The sequence below is a fragment of the Labrus mixtus genome, chromosome 6 (genome assembly GCF_963584025.1).
Source record: "Labrus mixtus chromosome 6, fLabMix1.1, whole genome shotgun sequence".
Taxonomy (NCBI): Eukaryota; Metazoa; Chordata; class Actinopteri; order Labriformes; family Labridae; genus Labrus; species Labrus mixtus.
Genome location: NC_083617.1, coordinates 14,940,310 through 14,963,499, shown reverse-complemented (window position 1 = coordinate 14,963,499; position 23,190 = coordinate 14,940,310). Strand labels below are relative to the sequence as shown.

General features: G+C 39.5%; 1 protein-coding gene across 1 annotated transcript; it reads left to right on the top strand.

Moving 5' to 3' along the window:
* Positions 1–279: 279 nt before the first annotated feature.
* mrps5 (mitochondrial ribosomal protein S5) lies at positions 280–21,073 on the top strand. The gene is made up of 12 exons (XM_061040199.1): positions 280–370; positions 942–1,094; positions 1,370–1,495; positions 2,272–2,385; positions 3,975–4,094; positions 5,884–5,918; positions 14,848–14,938; positions 15,194–15,240; positions 16,676–16,733; positions 18,961–19,023; positions 19,896–20,032; positions 20,218–21,073. The coding sequence occupies exons 1-12, from the start codon at positions 322–324 to the stop codon at positions 20,440–20,442; spliced, it is 1,218 nt and encodes a 405-aa protein (XP_060896182.1). The 5' UTR covers positions 280–321; the 3' UTR covers positions 20,443–21,073.
* Positions 21,074–23,190: the final 2,117 nt, after the last annotated feature.

Genomic DNA, 23,190 nt, shown 5'->3' with positions numbered 1-23,190 from the left:
AATGTAAAAATATTTTTCAAAATGTAAATTTGTCTCACATTTTGTAAAAGTGTTTAACACTTTGTAATTTTGCTTTGCACTTCCCAGCCACCGTAGACTTTACAAGACACAATTGTTATTCTACAAGAATTATACTTTATCATGTCATTTATAGATTAAATGTATTTTACGATCCCGCTAAACCAGAATGCTTTTTTTTTTCTTTCGTAGACATAAGAAAATTATAAACTTTCGTCTTTTTTTTTTTTTTTTTTTTCTATTTTCCAACAGGCACAGCTCAGACGCCTTGTTGTCCACTCGAGGACCCTGCTTAATCCAAATATGGCGGCGTCCATACGGGTGTGCTGTGCCCTCCGCATCACTCTCGGAGGTAAACTATTTCACTTTTCTGTTCATCCACGGCTTCGTTGAAACATTTAATTTTACACTGGAGCATGTTGACTGTATATATGTTTTATATGTAAGTGTTTGTTAACGCTCAGTTGTCTTCACTGACCGGGGATCAGCCTGTCACCGCTGCAGGGATGTCATGGTCAGGGATGTCTACATGTAGCTGCAATTCCAATGCAGTCTGAAATATTTCTTGCCTAACATGAGATAAATGAATAACACATAGCTCGTAACGTTTTTAAAAACGTTTACAGAACAATTGATTGAAGGCTGGCAGTCTGTTTTACTTCCTGCTGTGGTTGTGCATCCTGAATGAAAACTATTGTTGTCATATTTTAGACATTAAACTCTGAAACATGGAACTGTGATGCATTGATTTACACTCCAGTTATTTTTATTTTACCTTTTGATCCTGTTTAAAGTGGCCTAGCTGAGTAGGAAATGTAGACATCTCTTACTTTAATTATTATTATTTTTCTAATTATTCTAATTATTAACGGAATAAAAAAATAAAAAATCTGATAACTGATGAGATATTTCTCTCTTATCAGGTGCTGCACCGCTGCGTATCTTTGGGGGAGCACTTCAGGTGTCCCATGCTGCAACTCGAGCCTCAGCCGGCTCTCTTCAAAGAAACCCTGCACTTCCACTGGTCCCCCAGACAGCCTGGCAGCAAACCAGGCATGGCAGCTTCTTCAACAAGTGTAAGTGTATGAAAAGGTTATATTCAAAGTACTCTGTCCCCGTGATTGCAGAATAACGTCACACATTTTCAGCTACATCACAAAGCCACCCACTAGCTCTTACTCCCCTTAAGTGAACAATTCACTTGATAAACAAAGAAGCCTATATGTGTGGTTGTTTTTTTCGCTAACAGTCATCAGAGTCTGCACAACCTTTTCTTATAGATAATAAATGGGCAGGATTACTCATCTCAGAGCTGCGATGTTCATGTGTATTTGTTTTTGTGTGTTTACAGTGACGGCTGAAGAGTTATGGCGAGGTGTGTTGGCGGAGATGGGTGCTGGAGCCAGGAAGGGCCGAGGAAAGCGAACCAAACGCAAACTGAGGAGAGACCTGAACAGGGGACAGATCATAGGAGAAGGTATGACATCATCGTCTCCTCAGATGTCCTGACTGGACTTTACCTGGATGCGATGAAGAGTCAAGCAATTCTAAATATAAATCTTTTACAGGCCTTTTTATAGCCCGCAAATAGTCAGATTGTTTTCAGTATTTTATTTGTGAAGGATAAAGTTTCTCCTTTTTGCTTTGAACATGTGTGCAGCTGTCTTAATGGACACCTTTCACTAAATGATTCACAAGTTGTTCTCGCTTTCTTTTTTTCCGAGATAAAATATCCCTCTTCATTGAGTTTAAGTCTTTCTGTCACAGTCTTGTCAGTCTGTTTCTCATGTGTCTGCAGTGATGGTAGTCCCCTAGACTGTTTTATTTAAATGAATCAAGTAAATGATGGGATGCTTCTTGTTTCTGTCATACAAACCACTGCTTATATTTTGGTTATTGGTTTGTCTTCCATGCTCAGTTCTAACAATAATATCAAATCCTCCAGAAAACACAATTTTTCTGGGCAAAAGTTTATTTACATTACATGTTTTTAAGCTGATGACAACCATAACGCCCTACATTTGTGGGATGCTTTAAAATAAGAAGTACTATACACTTCTTTCATGTTTTATGTACTTACGCACTTGATGTTTGGATTATTTATTAGTGTTGTTTATGTATTTGTATGTCTCCAGCTGCAAACAAATTTCCCTGTGGGGACAATAAACGATACCTTTGACCTTTGACCTTTCTTCTCTCATATGTTAATATAATTTTGTGTGTGTGTGTTTTTCTTTTGACTATAACCCACAGGCCGCGGAGGATATCTGTGGCCTGGTCTTAACGTTCCAGTGCAGAAGGACGGGAGTTTCCAGATCGTGAGTCGAAGAGGGGAGAGTGAGCAGCAGGAGGTGCAAGCTGAACTGGGTAAGATTCCATGAACACCACACCCTAAAAAAACTCTCATAAAAGTTTCGTGAAAACAAAGAAAAGTAGTGTTTAAATTAGGTCAATTGTCAAACCGCAAGGACATGCGATGTGAAGAAAAAAAAAAAATCCATCTGTAGCCGAACAAAATATTTGAGCCTTTCAATTTAAGTTTATGTAGCCTGTCTGCGCCCATTCACATTACTAATAGATCTAAATGAGCATCCATATTTTATATATTTTTCCACATTACATGCAACAACTCGCATAGTTAAAGCACCTTCTCAGCGCTCTGTCATCTCACCTGCTGTTATCAGGGTCGGGCAGAGCGACGTGCAGCGTGAGTGGTCGAGTGAGTGAGAGAGAGGGAACGGTGAATGTGAGCGGAGAGGAGCAGGGATTTTGACAATCTGACAGTTTGTTTATAGTTAACATCACATAAGGGATTATATTTAACACTTTCGGGGTTAAAGGCAGCGGCCTCCAGATCTGTGCGTTCAACTTTGTCTTCAGTCAGAACGGGCTCTCGATTTTGTTTTTGAGGTCTGAGTTTCGATCATCTGATAGCCCATTTTATTGTTTATTTCACGTCCTCCTTCCCACTCCTTACGATTTCATGAGCTGCCATGAAACTTGAAACAGTCGTAGTTTAATGTCGAAGTAATCCGTTGCTTAAAGTTTGCTTTGCTTCCTGCAGAAATCGCCCTTTTTCTCTTTTTTCTTCACGAAATGCATTGAGCTTGTTCTAGAAATGTCTCTAAACATTACTTTTCATTGATTCACATCTCTGGCAACTGATTACTCAATCCTACAAAAAATATTAATTGGTCGCGGAGGGAAACTTAAATGATGGAACTTAAGTGCATGAGCGCGTTAGTAAAAAGTCTGACCTGATGTGAGAAGAATCACTTGCAGGAAATATTATAGATCGATATCAATAATTAACGTACATGATCAACATGATTAAGACTCTTTGCAAACGCAAATAGCGTTCACGGAGGCAGAGAGAGACAGAGGCAATCAGGTGAGAGTCTGTAATCATCATTTCAGGGAGAGTCGGGGAGAATTCAGCTGAACAGAGTGAATATTGAATCGCAATATATATCGCAGGAAACAAAAATATTGCAATGTCATCTTTTTCCCAATATCGTACAGCCCTGGTTTTAAATGAGTGTAACAAACACTGGTTTCCTTGAGGTTTAACAAAAGAACTGATTTCATATTTTCCTCATAACACATTTATAAAAGCAAGATTTTAAAGCATCTCAAAAGCAGCGTTATTTAAATCCATGTGTACTGTGCAGGCTTCTTCTTCCCTTGTTTTTGTACTTTGTTGCATATCTTGACTCACTCGTAGAAAATCAGCTCTTTAGCACTAATAGAGGTCAATAACTCCACAGGAAACCTTTGAATGTGGGTACAGGAGCAGCAACATAAAACCAGCTTATTTGCCTCCGTTGTGATTTCATTTGTTAGAAGTAATAACGCAGTTAACTTGACAATGACAAACGGTGTCTTTCATTTGAATCATGTCGGGCTCTTGAAGTCAATTTCCTGTTCTAACTTTGGATGTTTGTGTCTCTCTGCAGTGCGTCAGAGGGATGAGTGGGAGAAGAAGCGGAAGATGAGGGTGAAGAGGGAAAGAGGATGGACAGGACACTCCATGGGGGGCATCAGCCTGGGCTCCCCGGACCCCGGACCCAACGGAGGTGAACCACATTTGAAAACGGGGCACAAACATGTCAGTGATGTTGGCGTTGTGTGTTTGTAACGCTTGGAGCAGGATTTAAAGATCTCAGTCCAGCAGTACATGACTTCATGACGGAAAAAAAAGAAACGATGGATGAAGCGATGGAGGAATAATAAGGGTAGAAGCTGCCCCGTGTGAGCGAGAGAGAATAGGAGAAGTGGCCGGCTTGAAGTTGTCCCATTAGGTCTGATGAAGATGATTATGTGACCAAACTGTCAAGTAGGACGATTTCCTAATTTAGAAAAACATCTCTCTCTCTCTTCTCTTTCTGTCCGACCTTCTTTCTCTTCTTCTTTTCTCGAGCATTCCTCATTCTGTCTAGCACTTGTTGTTCTCTGTCTCTCTTTCTCTCTCCGTTTAGTTACCTTCATCAACAACAACACCCCACACTTTCTATTTTCACATCATTTCTTTGTCTTTTGTCAGGCCTTTGGCTTCTTTCCATCTCCTTTAAGTCACATCCAGTAATTTCCTCCTTCGGTCTCCCCTCTATCAACTCCTTCATCTATCTCTTTCCTCCCACACACTCTTCTGTTTCTTGGCAAAAGAGCCCAAGTGACGGCACCTGTTTCTCTACCATACGTTATAAATTCAGTTTGGTTCATATGACTGCAATGTCAGACAGTTGGGTTCAACCCCTGGATGATTGCTGTGATAGTTTGGTACTGGTCTAGACTTGACTGCGCTCATATTTAGCCAATACTTAATTTTGGGCTTTATGGGAGGAATTTCTGAGAAGATATCAGGACAGTTACAACTCTTACACTTCTTCTACGTGAACGTGCAAGCATGCTACGAACACTGGTCAGATTGAAATAGAAAAGTGTTCGCACCACTTGTGACAGGAGAGTCTGTAACAGGAGTTTGTGTTTAACAGCTGGATCTAATGCTGTAATTTAAAATGTTCTCTGAAGTCTGAAGGTTCATCTCCGCTCTAATCAACTCTTCATTACCAACCCCGGGCAACATCTCTCGTTAATGCCTCCTGATTCACTGATGGAGCTCCTGCTCCAAGACTCATTACCTGTTTAAACTTTGCTCCTTGCTGACCGGCTGAGTTCAGAACATTTAGCTCAAACTGCTGACCGATGAGGGACACGGCTCTGTAGTTTACTCTCTTCTTCTTCTTCTTCTTCTTCTTGTGTTCAGATACTTACTGTCCGTGTCCCTACGTTCTTTCTTTTTCTCTTATTTATTCTTGATACTTCCTGCTAACAAGCCCTCACACCGAGTCACACACTTGTGCTCTCTGTGCTTTATTGGAAAACTCTTTTTTTTTTTTATAGTCACACAAACATAACACATAACACACTCTGGACCTTGTGGTTGTGCTGTGCAGAGATCTGTAACTAGGTTGGTTGTCTCTGATTGGGTTTAGTTCCTCACAGATGGTGGGCTAATGTCCCAGCTGAGGTGTGTGTGTGTGTGTGTGTGTGTGTGTGTGTGTGTGTTGTTGTTGTTTGTGTGTCTTTGTCTGTGTTTTCTCCTTGGAGCCTGCGAGTCAGCTCTCCTTTGTTCATTGTTAATTGGTTAGAAGTGAACAGGCGGCTGCCGGGAGACAAACATCCTTCAGAGGTCACTGACAATGAAAAGTGTCAACCTGTTACACAACTGCAAGGACTTCTGGGTATTTTTTTGTTTGTTGCAGGAGCCTGGTTTCATCAGTTTAAAGTGTTTGTGTGTGTTTCTGTTTCTGCCAAAATGTGTTTGTGTGTAAAAGTTCCTTTCATCTCTTTCTTTCTCCACAGAGACTTATGACGAGTTTGATTCCCGCGTCATTGAGGTGAGTGAAGCAACAAACCACAAACTGACACAAACAAAGGAACTTGAGTAGTCCAATAGAAATATTACTTTGAGTTTCATTTGGATCTCTAAGAAATAGGGTTACAACTAAACACCAGTCCGTGACTCCACCCTACACACTTTGCTTTTCTGAATGTATGGACACTGGATATTCAACTGTATTTACTCAAAGTGAGAGTACAGCTGAAGCAGAGGCTGCTTGTATGAAATGCGTCCTGTAATATACTCAGACACCCCCGGCATGGTACGGGAGAACTCTGCTTTATAGTCAGTGAGACGTGATCTTCATGAATTTAACTAAATGATTCCTCGGTGCACAAAAGTAGTTGGACTATATTTGAGAGAACCAAAAACCCTGACTCAAATAAAACCGTCTTCATTCATTTTGACAGAAAACAAATTACTTTCAATCAAAAAGGGGCTAACTTTAATCCACCACGTTGGGCAGCAGATTATTTATCGACTCGTCAGCATCAGACAGAGGTAGTGACTAAGAGATCCGTTCTTGTCAGAAAACATCTTCACTACAATGTCGCACGGATCAATAGCGGTTCATGACCCTGTCAGTGAGAATCACAGCACTAACTCAAACACATTGCAAAGGAGAATGCAGAACGCCTGAGAGGGAAAAACTGTTTTCAGGAAAATCAAAATGGTGGAAAACCCAGTGTTGCGTGTGCACATGGACGGTATTGGAGGCAAGTGTGTCGAGCGAGGATAGCTGCGGTTGAGTATTAAATGTCAGGTCATTTTCGCCGCTGCAGTGTGAAGAGATGAGGTGGTTGTTAAGATGTTCTGTTTTTCACCTGTATTTGTAGACAAAACACCTTAGACATTTTAATTAATCCAAGAGCAGTCGCATGCAAGGACGTGTTGTCAAAGATGAGAATACTGACGTTATATTCTGTTCAATCTAACAAAACAAATCTGATTTGTACAATAAGGCCTGTTTTGACCTGAAGAGAAAAAGACATGTTTAACAAGTTTACACTTAGTAGTTTGAATATTCGACTCATTAGATTTGACTAATTTTTAAAGTGCAAAACTGTAGTTCATGCTATTCTCGAACAGTATATAATACAAGCACAAATATTGTCTCTTTTTAAAGCTAACGGTCTGTAGTTTCAGAATTGTGAACTGCAGCTGATATAATGCAGGGTTTGGACGTAGTGAGTTTGGCTTAAAAAAAAACTGTCTTCTTGCTTTCAGGATGCCAGGTATTGATTGAAGCAGCATATTCACATATCCAGAATCTCATTGGCTACAATAACCGTCAGTCATCAGCACAGGCGCGAGCAATTGGCTGAAATAGACTGGGAACAGTGAATGGAAGCTGGTGATTGGCCAAATGAGGGGCAATTTAAGAGCTAAGAGTGCGGTCACCCTGTTGATGTCTAGCGGAGGAAAATGATTTATTTTATCAAATAATATCAAAATACAGTGCAGTCAGTTAAAAATAGTTCTTACAGAAACTACAGCTTTCAAACAATGTGCTGCATGAGTTCTACATACACACAGCTGTTGTGTACACAATCGTACGTGTTAAGGACACACCTCGTGCTCGGCAAGGGTCCCGTGGTTGGGCCGCCAGATCTCCGGCAGAATTATCATAGCCCCAACTCCAAACTGAAATTCTTTGGCAGATGAGTTGAACAGGTAACGTGTGCATGAGATAAGATAAGCTGTATGGACAGACTCTGTTCATTTAGATTCTCTTTCCGTTTCTCTGTATTTTAACTTATTTCAATTAGCACTAATGGAGCATGCTGAACTAATGGGGGTAATATAACAAGGTCACACACACACACACACACACACACACACACACACACACATTGATTAACATGAATACATATTTACACAAGCTTGGTCAAATACATATTCTGTACATCGGGCACATACACTGTCCATGCACATACTGTATAAGATAGTGTTTGTGTTTGTGTGTCACATTGATAGTCTTCCCCAGCCCTCTCCTCCGCATAAATAAGAGGTGTGTCACAGACATTAGGCTTCCCCCTGGAAACTGACGGACGCTTTTATAGTGCCATCTCCTTCTATAAATATATCAGTGTGTGTGTGTTGGAGGATGTAGTGCACTATAAATTCAGAACTAATGAAATTGAAAAGGCTTACTGGAATAAAAGGCTTGTCTCCAAGGACGATGACGACGGCATGCCATTAGTGAACAAGTCCAACAGGAGGAAGAGGGAGGGAGGGAGGGAGGGAGGGTGAGAGGGAGACAAAGAGTGAGAGAGGTGGAGGAAAAGTTTTGAGAGTATGTTCATCTTAAAGTCAAGTGAAGAGAAAGGTGAGCAGTAGGGAAACAACAGATAAAAACTCCAATGTGACTGAAGTAACAGACACTTTAGAATGAATCACAGAAGTTCATAATAAAATAAACTCAAGATACATTGTCCCCTTAACACTGATCAAGATTGAGTTTCATAGAGGTTTCTCTTCTTAACCATGATTTACACTTGTGTGCTTTTCAAAATGTGGAAGAATAGGGATTCAAACATAAGTGGCCTTTTTATAAATCAAGTTTTAATCACATAACAGCATTCAAATGTTGTGCTTTGGACACATTTCAGTCTGAAAAACCTTCTCAGGGTCTGTAGACCGCGTAGACATTTGCCCTTTGACTTTGTCGACCCAGACGGACTCTTTAAAACTTTGCACAATCCCAAAGAATAAAGTGTGACTTAGAATTTTTCAAAACTTTGCTTTAGTCATCCACAATAATTATAGAGAGCCTTTTGTTGTTACAGGACACTATTGTGTGCTAAACTCCAATTATTAAGTGTAATAATTGAAACAGTTACTGGTACTTACATTGTGACAAACCTGTTGAGGGAAAGCAAACAAAAAGTACCTTTCTGCTCTGAGGCAGGAGTGCTAACTGCATCAGTTTGTGCAACAACATATAATAATCATAGATCATTATTTGTGGTATTTGATGTCAGTTTTTAAATCTCCAAAGGTAGTATCAGGTATTAAAAAGCTAATGTCTACAGTCTCATTACATCTACTTGATGTTAAAAAGACTCTCTGCCCACGACAATCAATGATCTGTATAAATGAAAGAACTTAAACACAGTGTTTGGATGGTGGTAGTGATTAATTCTGTTTAGCGACACATAGGGGGGAAAAAATAAGGTTTCCAGGAGTAGCTGCACTAGCACTATGAAAGTGTGTGTAGCCCATCGTCTCTCTTTATAACAAAGTTATTGTATAAATATGTGCATTGATCCCGCACAGAAAATTAAGCCTAATGCAGCCTACACATTTATAAAACATGCATATGTCATTGTGGTGGTGACACTGAGACTCAGTGTGTTAATAACTGTTTTCTAACAGGTTAGCAGCATCCTGTTTGTTATGTTCCCCTTCAAGTGTTAAAAAATGTCCGCAGGTTTAGATGTGAGCACTTGAGTAAAATACAGAGAAAGATCAAAAGAGCCATAATGAATAATTAAATATAATACAAACGTATAACAAACGACAGCCTTAGAAATTTCATGGGGTTCAGTCTGCACGTCTCTGTCCTTGTCTCAGACAGAAGTGTAATCAGTCTAACTTTAAGAGGGCGAGGGACGACAGAGCGAGAGAATAGGAGGAGAGTTAGAGCGTCAGGCGGAAAAGTTATGTTCATGGCCTCTCTCCAGCTACAGCAGCCACTTGGAGCGGACTCAGTGATTTCATTAACAGAGATGGACCGTTGTCAGTGTCAGAACAGGGGTTTTTAGCTTTTTTTTTCCCCTCTCTCTCACTGAAGAGTAAACAGACAGCGAGCTGCATGAGAACAACTTTTTGGGAAGAACTTTCAATTGGATTAAATCTTTGAACAGCCGAGCGGGGCTCACAGGGGCACGTACAAAAAATGTAATATCTAAAGTGAAAGGTACTAATAGAGCTGGATCAATTTGTTTAAAGCATTATTTATGGTTGTTTTGATGGTAGCTTGTAGACGCTTCAAATATGAAGCCTAATTGCACACAAAAACACCTTAAAGTTTACAACAAAGATGTTTTTAATAAAAACAATATAGAGCTGTTAAAATAGAGAGAGCTGATTCATATGAAGTTAGTATATCCACTTTAATTGACTGTCAATTGCAGGAGATCACTCTTCTAGTTTCCACCAAGTTTTTACAGCATGTGCAGAAAAATGTGCAGGGTTGGATTTATTTTTCAGGAATATGTGACATGTTCCATCATTTTACAGGGTCCGCTTTTAGAAAAAATGTAGGTTTCTGTCAAATTGTCATGATTTTGGGAAAAAAAGAAAGTGAGCTATGGTCAGTGTTTCTCCTGTTTCCAGTTATTTGAGGCCCCCAAATTGAACTTTCGGCTTAATATCGGCCGATATTATCTTATCCATTTACTATCGGTATCCGCTACTTTTCTCCCAGATTTGTGCCGATATTACTAGATTTATTCACCAGTCAAAAATCATTTAATTTGAGTTTCATTGTATTACCCTAATAGTTCTCTTTCACCAGTAGAGGGTGCTATATGGATTGCAACAAGTATTATGACTCAGAGTATCAAGCAGTGATGCAGGTACTCTACAGTTTCCGGTTGAGTAACCATCTTGTCTTCGTTATATATATGTGTTTTATAACTGCATTTGAGAGATCAACGCAATAAATGTGTATATCTATCTCTATCTAGCTCTACAGATCGAACATAGTTCTAAGAAAGATATCAGCCGATATATCGGTATCTTATTTTTTCTCTCCCTAATATCGATAATATCAAATAATCCCAAAATTGGTCGGGCCCTAATTTTGACAGCTTTTGAGCTTTTCACCCTGAGGTTGTGATCACTGGAAAAAGCACAATAATACCAGTGTGGGTCTTAAGAATATGTTTGGTGCAGCTAGAATTGATGAAATGTGTGTAGAAAATAGTGTGTAGTTGCGCATCAGTAGGTCAGTAAAGTGTTGGTGGAGTTTTGTGCTCTCAGGGTGCCTTCTGCTTCCATGTGCTGAGAACTCCTCCCCTGCACTGCAGCATACAGATACAGATACAGATAGAGAGATGTGCAGCAACAGATTGAGAAAATAAGAGATGAAACAGAAGTGAGAGCGTCCTCCCACCACCATGCTGTCGCTCATCCGGTGCAGAAAAACTCAGCCCATCTGCTCTGCTGCTAACGCTGCTCTGCCAAAAACTGCTGCATCTTTAGCTAAAATCATGGACATAAAGCCAAAAGCTCAACATCACTGCAGACACTTACACACACACCTCTAATAGAAACTGGCGGCCAGTAGCTGCAAGCTGCATTAAAACATGAGAAATAATGCAGTGTGAGAGAATCAACTAGTCCGGGTCTTTGCAGGAGAGATGAATTTGACATGATAACACTTGCTTGGAAAGAAATCTTCTTTTATTGGCCTGCTGCAACAGTGTGACAGCAACATGTGTGTGTGCTAAAACACATGCAGTGCAGAGTGTAATTACTGTACACTTAAGTAATACCAAATGAGAAAATGGAGGGAGGGCTGAATATCAGCATCGCTGTGAATCTGTCATAAACGATAATTACAGGAGCGCCAGTTGGCCTAGCGGTCGGTTCACCAACCTAGTGTACATACTGTAGGCTGTTGTCTTTGAAGTGGACGGCCCAGGTTTGACCCCCAACCTGTGATTTCTTTCCTGCGTGTGATACTTTCTCTCCCTGGTTTTGACTACCGGCTACTTTATCTATCCACTATCTGAATAAAGACATAAAGCCCGGAATAAATATTTAATAGAATAAATGATAATTACAAATGTTCTGATATTCAGTACAACAGTGCAAACTAGGGCTGCACGATATATTGTTTCAGCATCATCATCGCGATGTGCGCATGCGCAATAGTCACACCACAAGGACATGCGATGTGAAGAAATAAAATAAAAATCTGTCTGGAGCCGAAAAATATATTTGAGCCTTTCAATTAAGTTTATGTAGCCTGTCTGCGCCCATTCACATTACTAATAGATCTAAATGAGCATCCATATTTTATATATTTTTCCACATTACATGCAACAACTCGCATAGTTAAAGCACCTTCTCAGCGCTCTGTCATCTCACCTGCTGTTATCAGGGTCGGGCAGAGCGACGTGCAGCGTGAGTGGTCGAGTGAGTGAGAGAGAGGGAACGGTGAATGTGAGCGGAGAGGAGCAGGGATTTTGACAATCTGACAGTTTGTTTATAGTTAACATCACATAAGGGGCTATGTTTAACACTTTCGGGGTTAAAGGCAGCGGCCTCCAGATCTGTGCGTTCAACTTTGTCTTCAGTCAGAACGGGCTCTCGATTTTGTTTTTGAGGTCTGAGTTTCGATCTTCTGATAGCCCATTTTATTGTTTATTTCACGTCCTCCTTCCCACTCCTTACGATTTCATGAGCTGCCATGAAACTTGGGGGCGCAGCACGTTAACATATTTAATAAATATCCCCGTAATATGAATTGGTCGCGGAGGGAAACTTAAATGATGGAACTTCAGTGCATGAGCGCGTTATTAAAAAGTCTGACCTGATGTGAGAAGAATCACTTGCAGGAAATATTATAGATCGATATCAATAATTAACGTACATGATCAACATGATTAAGACTCTTTGCAAACGCAAATAGCGTTCACGGAGGCAGAGAGAGACAGAGGCAATCAGGTGAGAGTCTGTAATCATCATTTCAGGGAGCAGTAAACTTTAAAAAATATCGCAATATATATCGCAGGAAACAAAAATATTGCAATGTCATTTTCTTTCCCCAATATCGTGCAGCCCTAGTGCAAACCCTGAATGATATAAACAGTTTTACAATTGGCACATATCAGTAAAACTAACATCAACAGATAAGTATTTGTCGTCTGTTTACTGCGACCTAACACCGCTTATGCTGTATGAATCATTATTTCATTAAAATGTTGTTAAAAATAAATATATCATTGCATGTAAACAATAACATTAAATGTAAATGTTACAATATATGTACACAGACAGTTTCATGAATAACGTTCAGCTCTAAGTGCTGTTGTACTCTGTATGTCCAATAACTTGTAGTAACTGTAGTATATACTTCACAAACAGCATTGTGTGCATGCATGCAGTAGAGTAAGGTTTGTAAAATGTGTCAGGTTTGTGTAAAACTGTTCTGACCCAGCAGAGGCACCTTGCCACATGTGAATGTGTGTCCTGGCTGCGGGGTTATGTTCTCAGTGTTTTTGGTGTTTGCTGCTTTCCTGACCTGAATCCTTCCGCTGCGGCCCTCCAGTTAAATTAAAACTCCTGTACTGAGGTGTGTGTTACATAACGAAGAGAGGCTGGAGGCACATCTTCACTTTGAAGTTGCCTCAGCTGAAATTCAACACTGCTCTTTGCCACTCGGGCTCTCTGGCGTGGATAACAGTGTTAAGGTGAACTGAAGGGTCCTACTGGCTGAGACCCCAAAAGACTGCTGATGGTCCCTGCACAGTCAGCCTATAGACAACATGTGGCAGGGAGACACAGACACATGGCACACCTGGATCTGAGTTTAGATTGCCGTCATTATACCAGACCCCTCATCCCACCTGCCAGAACATAGATTATCGATTGTTGTAGTTGAAAATGTTCAAATGAAAAATCACAGTAACCTTAAACTCCCTAAAATTACAATAACATCGGATTTTTCATTCATAAAACAGTATGTGATGGAAACGTAGGGAACACAAATATTTCAAAAAGTTTTCTAATTATCTTAATTAACTCAGTTTAATTAAGTCATCAGTACAACTGGATACTTTATTTGTCAAAGTGTCTTTCAGCAGCTCCACTCACTCTGGGTTTTTGAAACTGTGGTGAATTAGTAACTTAGCAACCACAATCTTGCGTGTGTGCCTTCGTGTGAACATTTGTATATCTGTCTGTGTGGTTTTTTTTTTTTAAAGGCTGTTTTAGACATCAGCAGTTTCTTCATCTCTTCTCTAAACAACACACATGCAAGTCAAGGGTACACAGTCTTTTCACAGCCTCTCTCTCTCACACATTCATACTGCGTACACATTTGTGCGTGGTCAAACAGACACATGTGCGTTGCCTGTAACACGGAGCTTTCACTGTCTGCTGTGTGTCCTTCTATTTTTCCCTCCTTTTCTGTCAATTCTGTTTCATCCTCTTTCTTTTGGCTTTTTACTTTTCTTGTTTGCTATTTCTCGTCTTTCCTCTCCTGTCCTCTTTGTACTGCCTTTCCCTCACATAAATCACTGCTTTTCCTGAAAGCAAAAAAAAAAACCTTTTATATGCTTAACTCTTTTCCTCCTTTGCCTCCTTTCTACTTCTTCCTCCTTTTTTTCTGTTCTACCTCAATACCTCTTTTTTCTCATAGCATCCCTTCATATTCTCTCTCTCTCTCTCTCTCTCTCTCTCTCTCTCTCTCTCTCTCATTATTTAGTGAACAGCTCATGTTTTTGTTCCCCCTCTCTCCTCAAATCTGCCCTTTTCATTATTTTGACCTATGTATCTCCTCTCGTTTTCCCCCTCTGGTAAACTCTTTACTCCTCTTCCCTCTTTTTCAGTCCCTTTCCTTTTTTGACTCTGTGGTGTATCAACGTTGCCCCCTGGTGCTTGTAGACTGATATTGCAAGTAGATGATCAGCACAGCATTGTTGCATCTGTGTGATGGATGACAGTGTGCTGTGTTTACTAACAGAGCGATAAAAGTCACTTTAATCTGGACAGGGATTCATGTCTGGATTGACAGCACAGACCCTGACACTCACACAGCACCAGCACAGCTTTAACAAGTAGTTTCAAAACTTCAGCAGATCAAACTCACACTTCATGGCTGCTGGGATTATCTTCTGCACTCTTCTGTCCTTGACAGAATAACATCACTCCTTCTCATGTGACGTTGCTGGATTCTTGTTATTTTGCAGATGAAGAGTGTGTTCAACATGACGGCCAAGGAGGGCAGGAAGAGGTCTGTCAGCTGCCTGGTGGCTGTGGGAAACGGGAATGGAGCTGCAGGTATGACTACAAAAAAGGGACAAGACTCTGGGATTAAAATCACTAGAGATTTATCAATTGGAAAAAAAAAAAATTACCTGAATCTGAAATAAAATGTGTCTGCATTTTTGCAATATGTGAAATATAGCTTGGCTCATTGCAGTCCATTAGTGCTGCTTTGTTTATAATGCCATCATGTTTCAGTTTTCATATAGGCTCAATACCTGTAGCATTAACTGAACAGGAGAACACACATTACTTGTCTCCCTCCTCCAGGTTTCGCGTTGGGCAAAGCAGCAGACAGACTGACAGCTATGAGGAAGGTAAGACTACATAGTTCCTCTTCGAAGTTTAAACCAAAGAGCATAATGGTTCCCACCAAGTATACCATCAAAGTGTGAAATGTTTTAGATTTGAATTAGTGGTGGGCGATATAACGATATTAGATCGTGAAGGATTTTAACTTGCTGACGATCTAACCCTAACCCAAAGCAGGGAGATCGTAGAACCGGGCTAATGTGTTTATTCTATCATGCTGCAGTTTACGCTCCGACACAGACGCGTCCCCCCCCCTCCCCCCCCCCTCCTTTTTTGCTCCGCAGCGGTGAAAATGAAAACAAATCTTAAAAGCAAAGTCCGCAAAAAAACAACTCCATCCCGGCTATATGCAAATGTTCTGATATTTTCTCAAACCGACACGGCGTGTATTTGCATATTTTGCATAGTTAAATTTACATACTTTGATCATGTGTCACAGAATGAACACATTCTGTATTAGGTTTGATTATATATAAACTAAACTAAAGTTAGTCCAATGATGTCATAAAAAACAACAAAGGCTGCAGAGCCTGTATGAAGCTACAGCTGTAGGAGCTCTGCAGGTCTAAATAGAACAGAAACACAAGAACTCAAAGTCTACATGTTTTTAAATTAATGCATCACTGCGTGTTCCTGATGAACACAAAAAGAGGACACATAACTAAATCATAATTTCAAAGTGGTGAGGAAAACCTTCAAATTGTGCATAAATATTGATCGAATTGAGGGAAAGACATTTCTGTTGTTAAAGATGTTCTGGGTGAGAGACATCCAGACCTCCTACAAAGATGTTTTTCAAATAGACTAAACTTGTCAGCGCAGTTTTTGTGCATTTAAAAACATTATACAGGGAAATAAGTTTGGTTGAACTGGTCAGTAACTTACAAATTTGTCTAAAGATCAGTATGAAAAAAATCGTGATTGTGATTTTGCCAAAAAAAAAAATTGTGATATGATATTTTTCCCATATCGCCCACCTCTAATTTGAATGTTGCAGCACTTTTATTGCATTTAGACAATAATTGGACACTTTGTTTCATCTGAAGCCTTCTTTAAAGATGTTCTCTGTTGCATCACCTATATGGGATCATTTCAAATAAACTGACATTTGTTCCCATTCCGGCTTCTGTAGTGGAAGGAAAACTCTCCAGATTTAAAATCTTCCGCCTGATCATTATCACAAGATTCATGCAGAAACTTTTCGCCAGTATTCTGTTGTGTGAGAGAATCACGATCTATAACACAGCTCTAAAAATGTCTATATATTGGATTATTTATTCCTGCCTTGCTTCATCACATTAGTACTTCTGCTGATAATGAAATTTGACTTGAAAGGTTAATAATGATATAATGTGTTTAAGGCGACAGTTTAATAGAAATTCTAATTGTAATTTAAAAAAAATCCAACTTTCTGTTTTTGTGTTTGTGTCTCGTCTACAGGCCAAGAACAGAGCCATCCACTACCTGTACTACATAGAGCGATACAACAACAGAACCAGTAAGTATTTGTCTCCTTAACTCTTCTCGAGGTGTCTCAGTGTTTCTCTTTGAAAATGGTCTTCAACCTTTTGAACACAAAACCTGAGATTGTACTGGATAACCTAACAGTCCTAAAGATTTAACAGCCACCAGTTTTTAATGATTTAAGCTTTGTCAGAGGAATTAGGTTTTGTCTGTTTTTTTATTAGACTGAAATACACACACATGCACAAACAGGAACTTGTGCCCATGAACTAGGGTAGAGATGTTAGTCCTGAGGGAACATCAGCAGTGCTTAGGTAGTGAACTGACTCCGCTTTTGGACTTGAACAGGTGATCCTCCATTTTCCAACTCAGGTCCCTACAGGCCGAGCTACTGCCACCATGAAAGTCATCTCAAATGCTGAAATCAGAGCAAACTATTGTTTTTGGTCAAGTTTTTTTTTTTGGTGCTACATAATAAATTTATATTAAAAAATATTAAAAAATAACTTACATTGTAATCTCAAAATGTCTTGTTATCTTAAGAAATATGCTTTTGTTCTTTTCTAGATAATGATGCGTTTTTGGCGTCTATACATTCTGAGACTCCTGTACAGACCTGAGCTGCGAAAGTGCTCCAACTATCAGTCGGATAACCTCATCCATGATGACAAATATGAAAGGGAATTAACTTCCAGAATCAGAACAGCTAGAAAACAAGCATCTCCTACTTCACATCTCTGATATTTCACTGCTCTGGTTTCACCCTTCCTACCTCTCCAGAATCTTTTCCTCCGATCGTCATCGTCTTTCCTCTCCCCTCTTCTCCAGCACTGTCCTCTGGTTTACGCCTGCAAGCACTCGTACGAGCAGGATGATGTATAATAAATGTGTTTTTGCATAAAGTTACGAGAGTTAATTAGCACTTATGTACTTTCCTATTGTAAAGCCCCATTTGGCTTCTTCTGCTGCCGGAGAGCAAAGCCAGAAATGTTAATGTGTGTGAGTCATCATCAGCCTCCACTGCACCCAACAGAGGAGAAAGTTAGCTTCCTTTTTTTGGCCCGACACCAGTTGAGAAGTGTCTGTGTGTGTGTGTGTGGTGGGCTGTCTTTCCTCCCCGTTTGAGCTCAAAGCTGTGGTATATTACATTTCTGCAGGTTCATGTCCTTCTACATGCCAGCTCTCACTACGGGACCATCTGCAGGCTGTCTGAACAGCCATGAGCCAACGGTTATTTTACATTTTGTGACACATCTTACAGCCATTAGGTTATTTTTTTTTCTCCTTTGTTGCACACTCAATGAAGCCAATGCCTCATTTACAGTCGGTATGATTTTACAAAGGGAGGCTGAAACGCAATTTTTCAGTTTTTCTGCAGGCCACTCACGTTCATGGTTCTGATGGGAGTCCAGATCTGGGACCCCTTCCACAGGATGATTAACAGCGTTTCTGTACAATTGTTTGATGTGTTGGTCTGAACATCAAACATCTGGTTGTCTTGGCCACTACGCATGTCATGATGGAAAAACAAATCTGATAAATACTCGGGAGGCTGCGGGTTTGTACATTTGACAGTCGCTCATGTCTGACAGATGCTTGAGCTCTGCTTAGCTTCCAGTTGTTTTCTGTTGTTGGCACCAGTATGACTGCTGAATATAAAGGAAGCTTCAGTGATGTAAAGTAGATATAATATGAAGCTAGAATGAATGAGAATAAGTCTGAATGCAGCAGCATGATTAGACCTTTATATAAGTTTATAAGTGTGGGAGTTAAAAAAAGAATTAGGTTATTTGAATGTGCTTTGACTTTGTGGTTGGCGCTGCATTCAGATACAAAACCTAATTCATTAAGTGTATCACATTCTAACTGGATGTGGAGAGGATGCAGGGAAAGCAGCCAGCAAGATGATACAAGGAAACAACATTTTAGCCCCAAAGCCAAAGAGTTTTCCAGTTTTCTAACTCTTCATTCAGCGGCTGGCAGCTTCTTCTCAGGGCGTGTGTGTCTGAATAACTAATGATCCACAGCTGCTAGTGCTGCTGCAGCGAGGGGGGGGGGGGGCTCTGCCATGTGGAGGGACATCTGGTGGGCAGGTAGAGAAACACAACACCTAAGGGAGAACAGGAGAAGAGAAGCACAACAAAAGATAATTAAAATCTTTTGGATTCATTGTGTCTGTTTATTTCGTATCAGTCGAGCTGTTTTTCCTGCGTAACATCCAGCGGGTTTGTATTAGTCACTGTTGTTTTTCTCTCCAACAGTTTATCACGACATCGAGTCCAAGTTCAAGAGGACAACACTCCGCTTGAAGAAACAAAACGAAGGTGCGTCTTTATTCTTTTAGGCATGTGATCTGTTCATGCTGAAGGACACTGGTATGACTTAGTTCATCTGGGTTGATGGAAGATAAATACTTTGAGATGATAGAAATGAAGGTAGCTCTATGTTTCACAGTTTTGTTTTCAGATTGTTTCAAAGAGATGGATTTGAAGACTCATGAAACTGATGTCAGTACTTAAAATAATTGCGTGAACACAGATAACGCCTGAATCTCCCCTCTGGGGATCAAGAAAAGTATTATCCTATCCTAGCCCATATTTTGTCTTTCTAGAAAATGTGTTGGAAAATTTGTATATGTTGGGAATAGGTTTCTGGTTTCAAAAAAATGGACAATTTCAACTCTTAACCTGCTGAGCAATGATAACACGGATAAATTAATTTAAGAAAATCTGGTGTCCCACTAAATGAGGACCTTTTTTTAACTGAAAAGTTCTAGTAAACATTTCAATGAAACCTAAAATAGTATCAATACATGCAGTTTGTTAGTTTTCACTTGAAACTTTTTTTTGCAAAATTTTAAAATAATTTTCTTTTTTGCTGCTCCTTGATTAAGATCTGATTATTTTATACACAAATTGATCTATTTTGATACCTTGTTAGAGCAAATTACAGAGTTTTTTTTCCAGAAAACCTAGATTAAAAAAACAGACTCGTAAAAATGTGTCTTGAGACACTTAATATAATGTTTCTCCTATTTCTCATGATATCTTGTGTATTTGCAAAATGTCTGGAAATCACTCCAGCATATTTAATATTAATAATATTAAACCACATTTAAAATGTCTTCTCTTTATATTGCAGTGCTCAAACAAGATGATATCCTCATGTGAATAAATGTGTTTGATTGTCTCTGCAGGTTATGGTCTGCACTGTCACCGGGCGGTCATCACGCTGTGCAGGCTGATCGGCATTCAGGATATGTACTGCAAAGTGGACGGATCAGTCAATCTGCTCAACATCACCAGGGCTCTCTTCACTGGATTAGCCAATCAGGTAGGGACATATAGTCGCAGTGGGAGGGATCTTTAGAGGTACAGTGTTCAGAAATGAGTTTTATTTGCTACAACTATTTTCAGGTTTTTGAATTTAGAAACAAGACAATCTAAATTAGAATGATGCCTTTCTAAAAACACATTAAAGATTTAACACACTTCTTTCTCAATCCCTTCTTCCTCCAGGAAACTCACCAGACTCTCGCAGAGAATAGGAAACTCCACGTCGTCGAATTCCAGTCACAGCGAGGCCTGCTGCCCGTGGTGATTGCGAGTCCTAAAGACGGGGCACAAGCAGACCCTGAGCCTGTAGACGAGATCCCAGACACGAAGCTGAACTGGGGCGATGTACGAGCCGCACACGGGACCAAACGTTCAATCTGGGCAGGTGTCAAACGCACCATCTGGTAGTGTGGGAGTGGACTGATTACCTGATCAGACCGCAGGATGGATGAATGGACTCATAGAGGCTACAAGAGTCAGAGGGTCTCACTTTTGGCTTTGATCAAATAAAAATGAAAGTAAGTGTGGAATATGAGCACTTTATCCTCAAAAGAATATTACATTTGTTAAAAATGTTCAAATCTGGACAATTCTGATTGTCTTGTCAGCTGAGGAATAAAGTTGCATATTCGTCAAATTGCAGAAATCTCCACTGAAAACGTAATACTCCAGATACACCAAATAAAGATCAATATTGACATGTAGTAAGATGTTAATGTCCTGGACATCTCGAGCTTCTTTAACCACAGAATAAAGTGTTGTGTTTTTTCAAATACAGTATGTACTGAAGAAATAAAGCTGATGTGTAAAAAATGACAATGTGACATGTACCTCTCTGTCTCTCAATTATTTATAATAATTCATGATTGTTAAGCATAGACATTCAAAACTAAATGGCTTTTTTTCTCTTCAGTAATTGAAATATAGCAGAGTTTAACAGTCTTCTCATACCTGACTGTTAAAGTGAAATTAGAAAAACAATACCACTTTAATGTTGCCATGCTTATTAAAGCTAGCAGCTGATAAGCTTTGCTTTGTACCTCTCTCCACTGTTTGTCTGCCTTTTAGCACATGCAATAGATAGAAAAAAAATCATTAATGTATTTACCAATTATTATTACAATTACTCTGGACTTACTGTCAATAGGCTTTAGGTCACAGTGCAATACATGAACTCCACGTCTGCAGAGACTTTAAACTGTTGGCTGGAATAGCTGGCAGTGATTGAACTACTTTCTTTTCGGTAACACAAACCACCAGCAGCAGTGTCCATGACCTGTTGGAAGAGGTAATGTTGAAATATTAAGACAAATGCTCCAAGTGAGGCTCAAACTCACAACCTCTACATTGTACTGTCTTATAAGTACCGCGCGCTAACCGATTGCGCCACTGGAGCTGTGTGTCCTCTCACAGAATATCATAAATGAGCTTAATTCTTGTACACTGTTTGTGTAGTTTTCTAAGGTTGAACCTGGGTCGATATTCATATTTGTTCAGATGTGATTTTTTCAGTGAATTAGTTTAGAAGTGCTTTATTAATATTGCATTGAATACACTTACATTGACGTGAAGAAATGTTCTCCAGTGGGGCAATTTGTTTGTGATGTACTAATTGCAGTTATAAATTCCAGCCTCACCTGAAGCAGATTGATAGTCTGACAACAGGTGTCAACTTTACCATTTCTCAATATCATGTTCATTGTATAACATGCAAGATTGTGATTTAATATTGATCAGGGAGTTGACCCAGATATTTTCTGTTGGCTCTAGATCTACTCAAAATTTTTCGTAAAAACTTTTGAATTTTACGACATATAATAAATCATCATAGAAAGTTGTATACATATAGCACATCCTTAGGAGGAAATGAATGTGTTTCACCAAATCAGAATTCATGCTGTAAGTGGTTCAGACATTTTACTGAAATACAAGTCAACAAGAATTATTGCATCATCTCAATTTTTTTTTGCAGAAACTGCAATAATGGAAATGTTCTTTTCACCTTAACATTTTTTTCTGTATCCTCGATAACGTTCCACCTTCCTTTGTTACAACAACGATTATTCCCAAATGCAGCTTTGCTTGGTACTGTAGCTATTGTATTCGTGCCAGGACCCTTCTTATCCACTTCAAATATTGAACTAAAAATTTAAATATTTACATACTGTTCCATGCGTGACTGCACTTACCGGTATGTAAGACCAACAATGCTGATGCTTTCAACTGTTCCTACATCAATAACCTTTATCTAATAAAGCAGTTTTAAAGTAGTAGTACTATATTCCAACAGCAATGACTACTAAAATAAAGTAGAGTTTTTAATTGGAGATGAATTGTGTCACTGGTTAAGAGAGGAAGTGGTTAACAAAAACAACAATCAGTTATGTTACATTTGATCTTTTTTTAATCTTGAGAAAAAAAAAGCAAATGACTTTACGAATATCAGACAGAGCTCTTATACCTAAGAAACACACTTCACTATCCTTGTGGTCCAGGGCCCGTATATAAAAAAAAAAATCCTAGGTTTGGAGTGATTTAGGAACATTCTCAGAGCAACTCTGAGCGAGGAAGAGACAGAAAGTTTGATCTTATTGAGGAGGTGTGGTCGACCCCGTCAGAAGCTGTAATTGGTTGATCCCAAAATTGAAAAAACGTTCTCTTAGGAATAATGGACAAAAAAAAGTAACTGGATCTGGACCCATGATAGAATCTAGTCAGACATTGTGTTATTATGAACATGAAATGAATCCCAGAGGATAAACAGGTTTTACACCTTAGGAGCGATCTTAAGGACTAAGATGCTTAAGATGGACATTCCAGGGCTTTGTGTTGTGGGACCCTACTCAACTGAGTGAGGAGATAAGTATATATCATCATAAACATCATTCTTAATCTTTTTCAATGGAGTCTGAAGCAGCCCCTTAACTAATCTTAGCATGAAGACCGTAGCAAAAGAGAACAGCTGGTCGGCAAACAAGATACAACTCAGTACCTGTAAAGCTCATCAATGGATATTCTGTATTCTGTTAGTTTAATTGGTGAGAGTTGCCAGACAAGAGGGGAGAATTCCAGGATGTCTGACAGTATTTGTATCTCTTAAACAAACAATATATAACTGGTTCATTCAAGAGCTTCACATTTAGGCAGGCTACCTTT

What these genes read in the sequence shown, in the direction of transcription:
- mrps5 (XM_061040199.1), top strand. Translation starts at nt 322, where the DNA reads ATGGCGGCGTCCATACGGGTGTGCTGTGCCCTCCGCATCACTCTCGGA. An exon ending in TGGCAGCTTCTTCAACAAGT is followed by an intron (nt 1,095 to 1,369) that starts GTAAGTGTATGA and finishes GTGTGTTTACAG; the next exon opens with TGACGGCTGAAGAGTTATGG. An exon ending in AAACGGGAATGGAGCTGCAG is followed by an intron (nt 14,939 to 15,193) that starts GTATGACTACAA and finishes TCCCTCCTCCAG; the next exon opens with GTTTCGCGTTGGGCAAAGCA.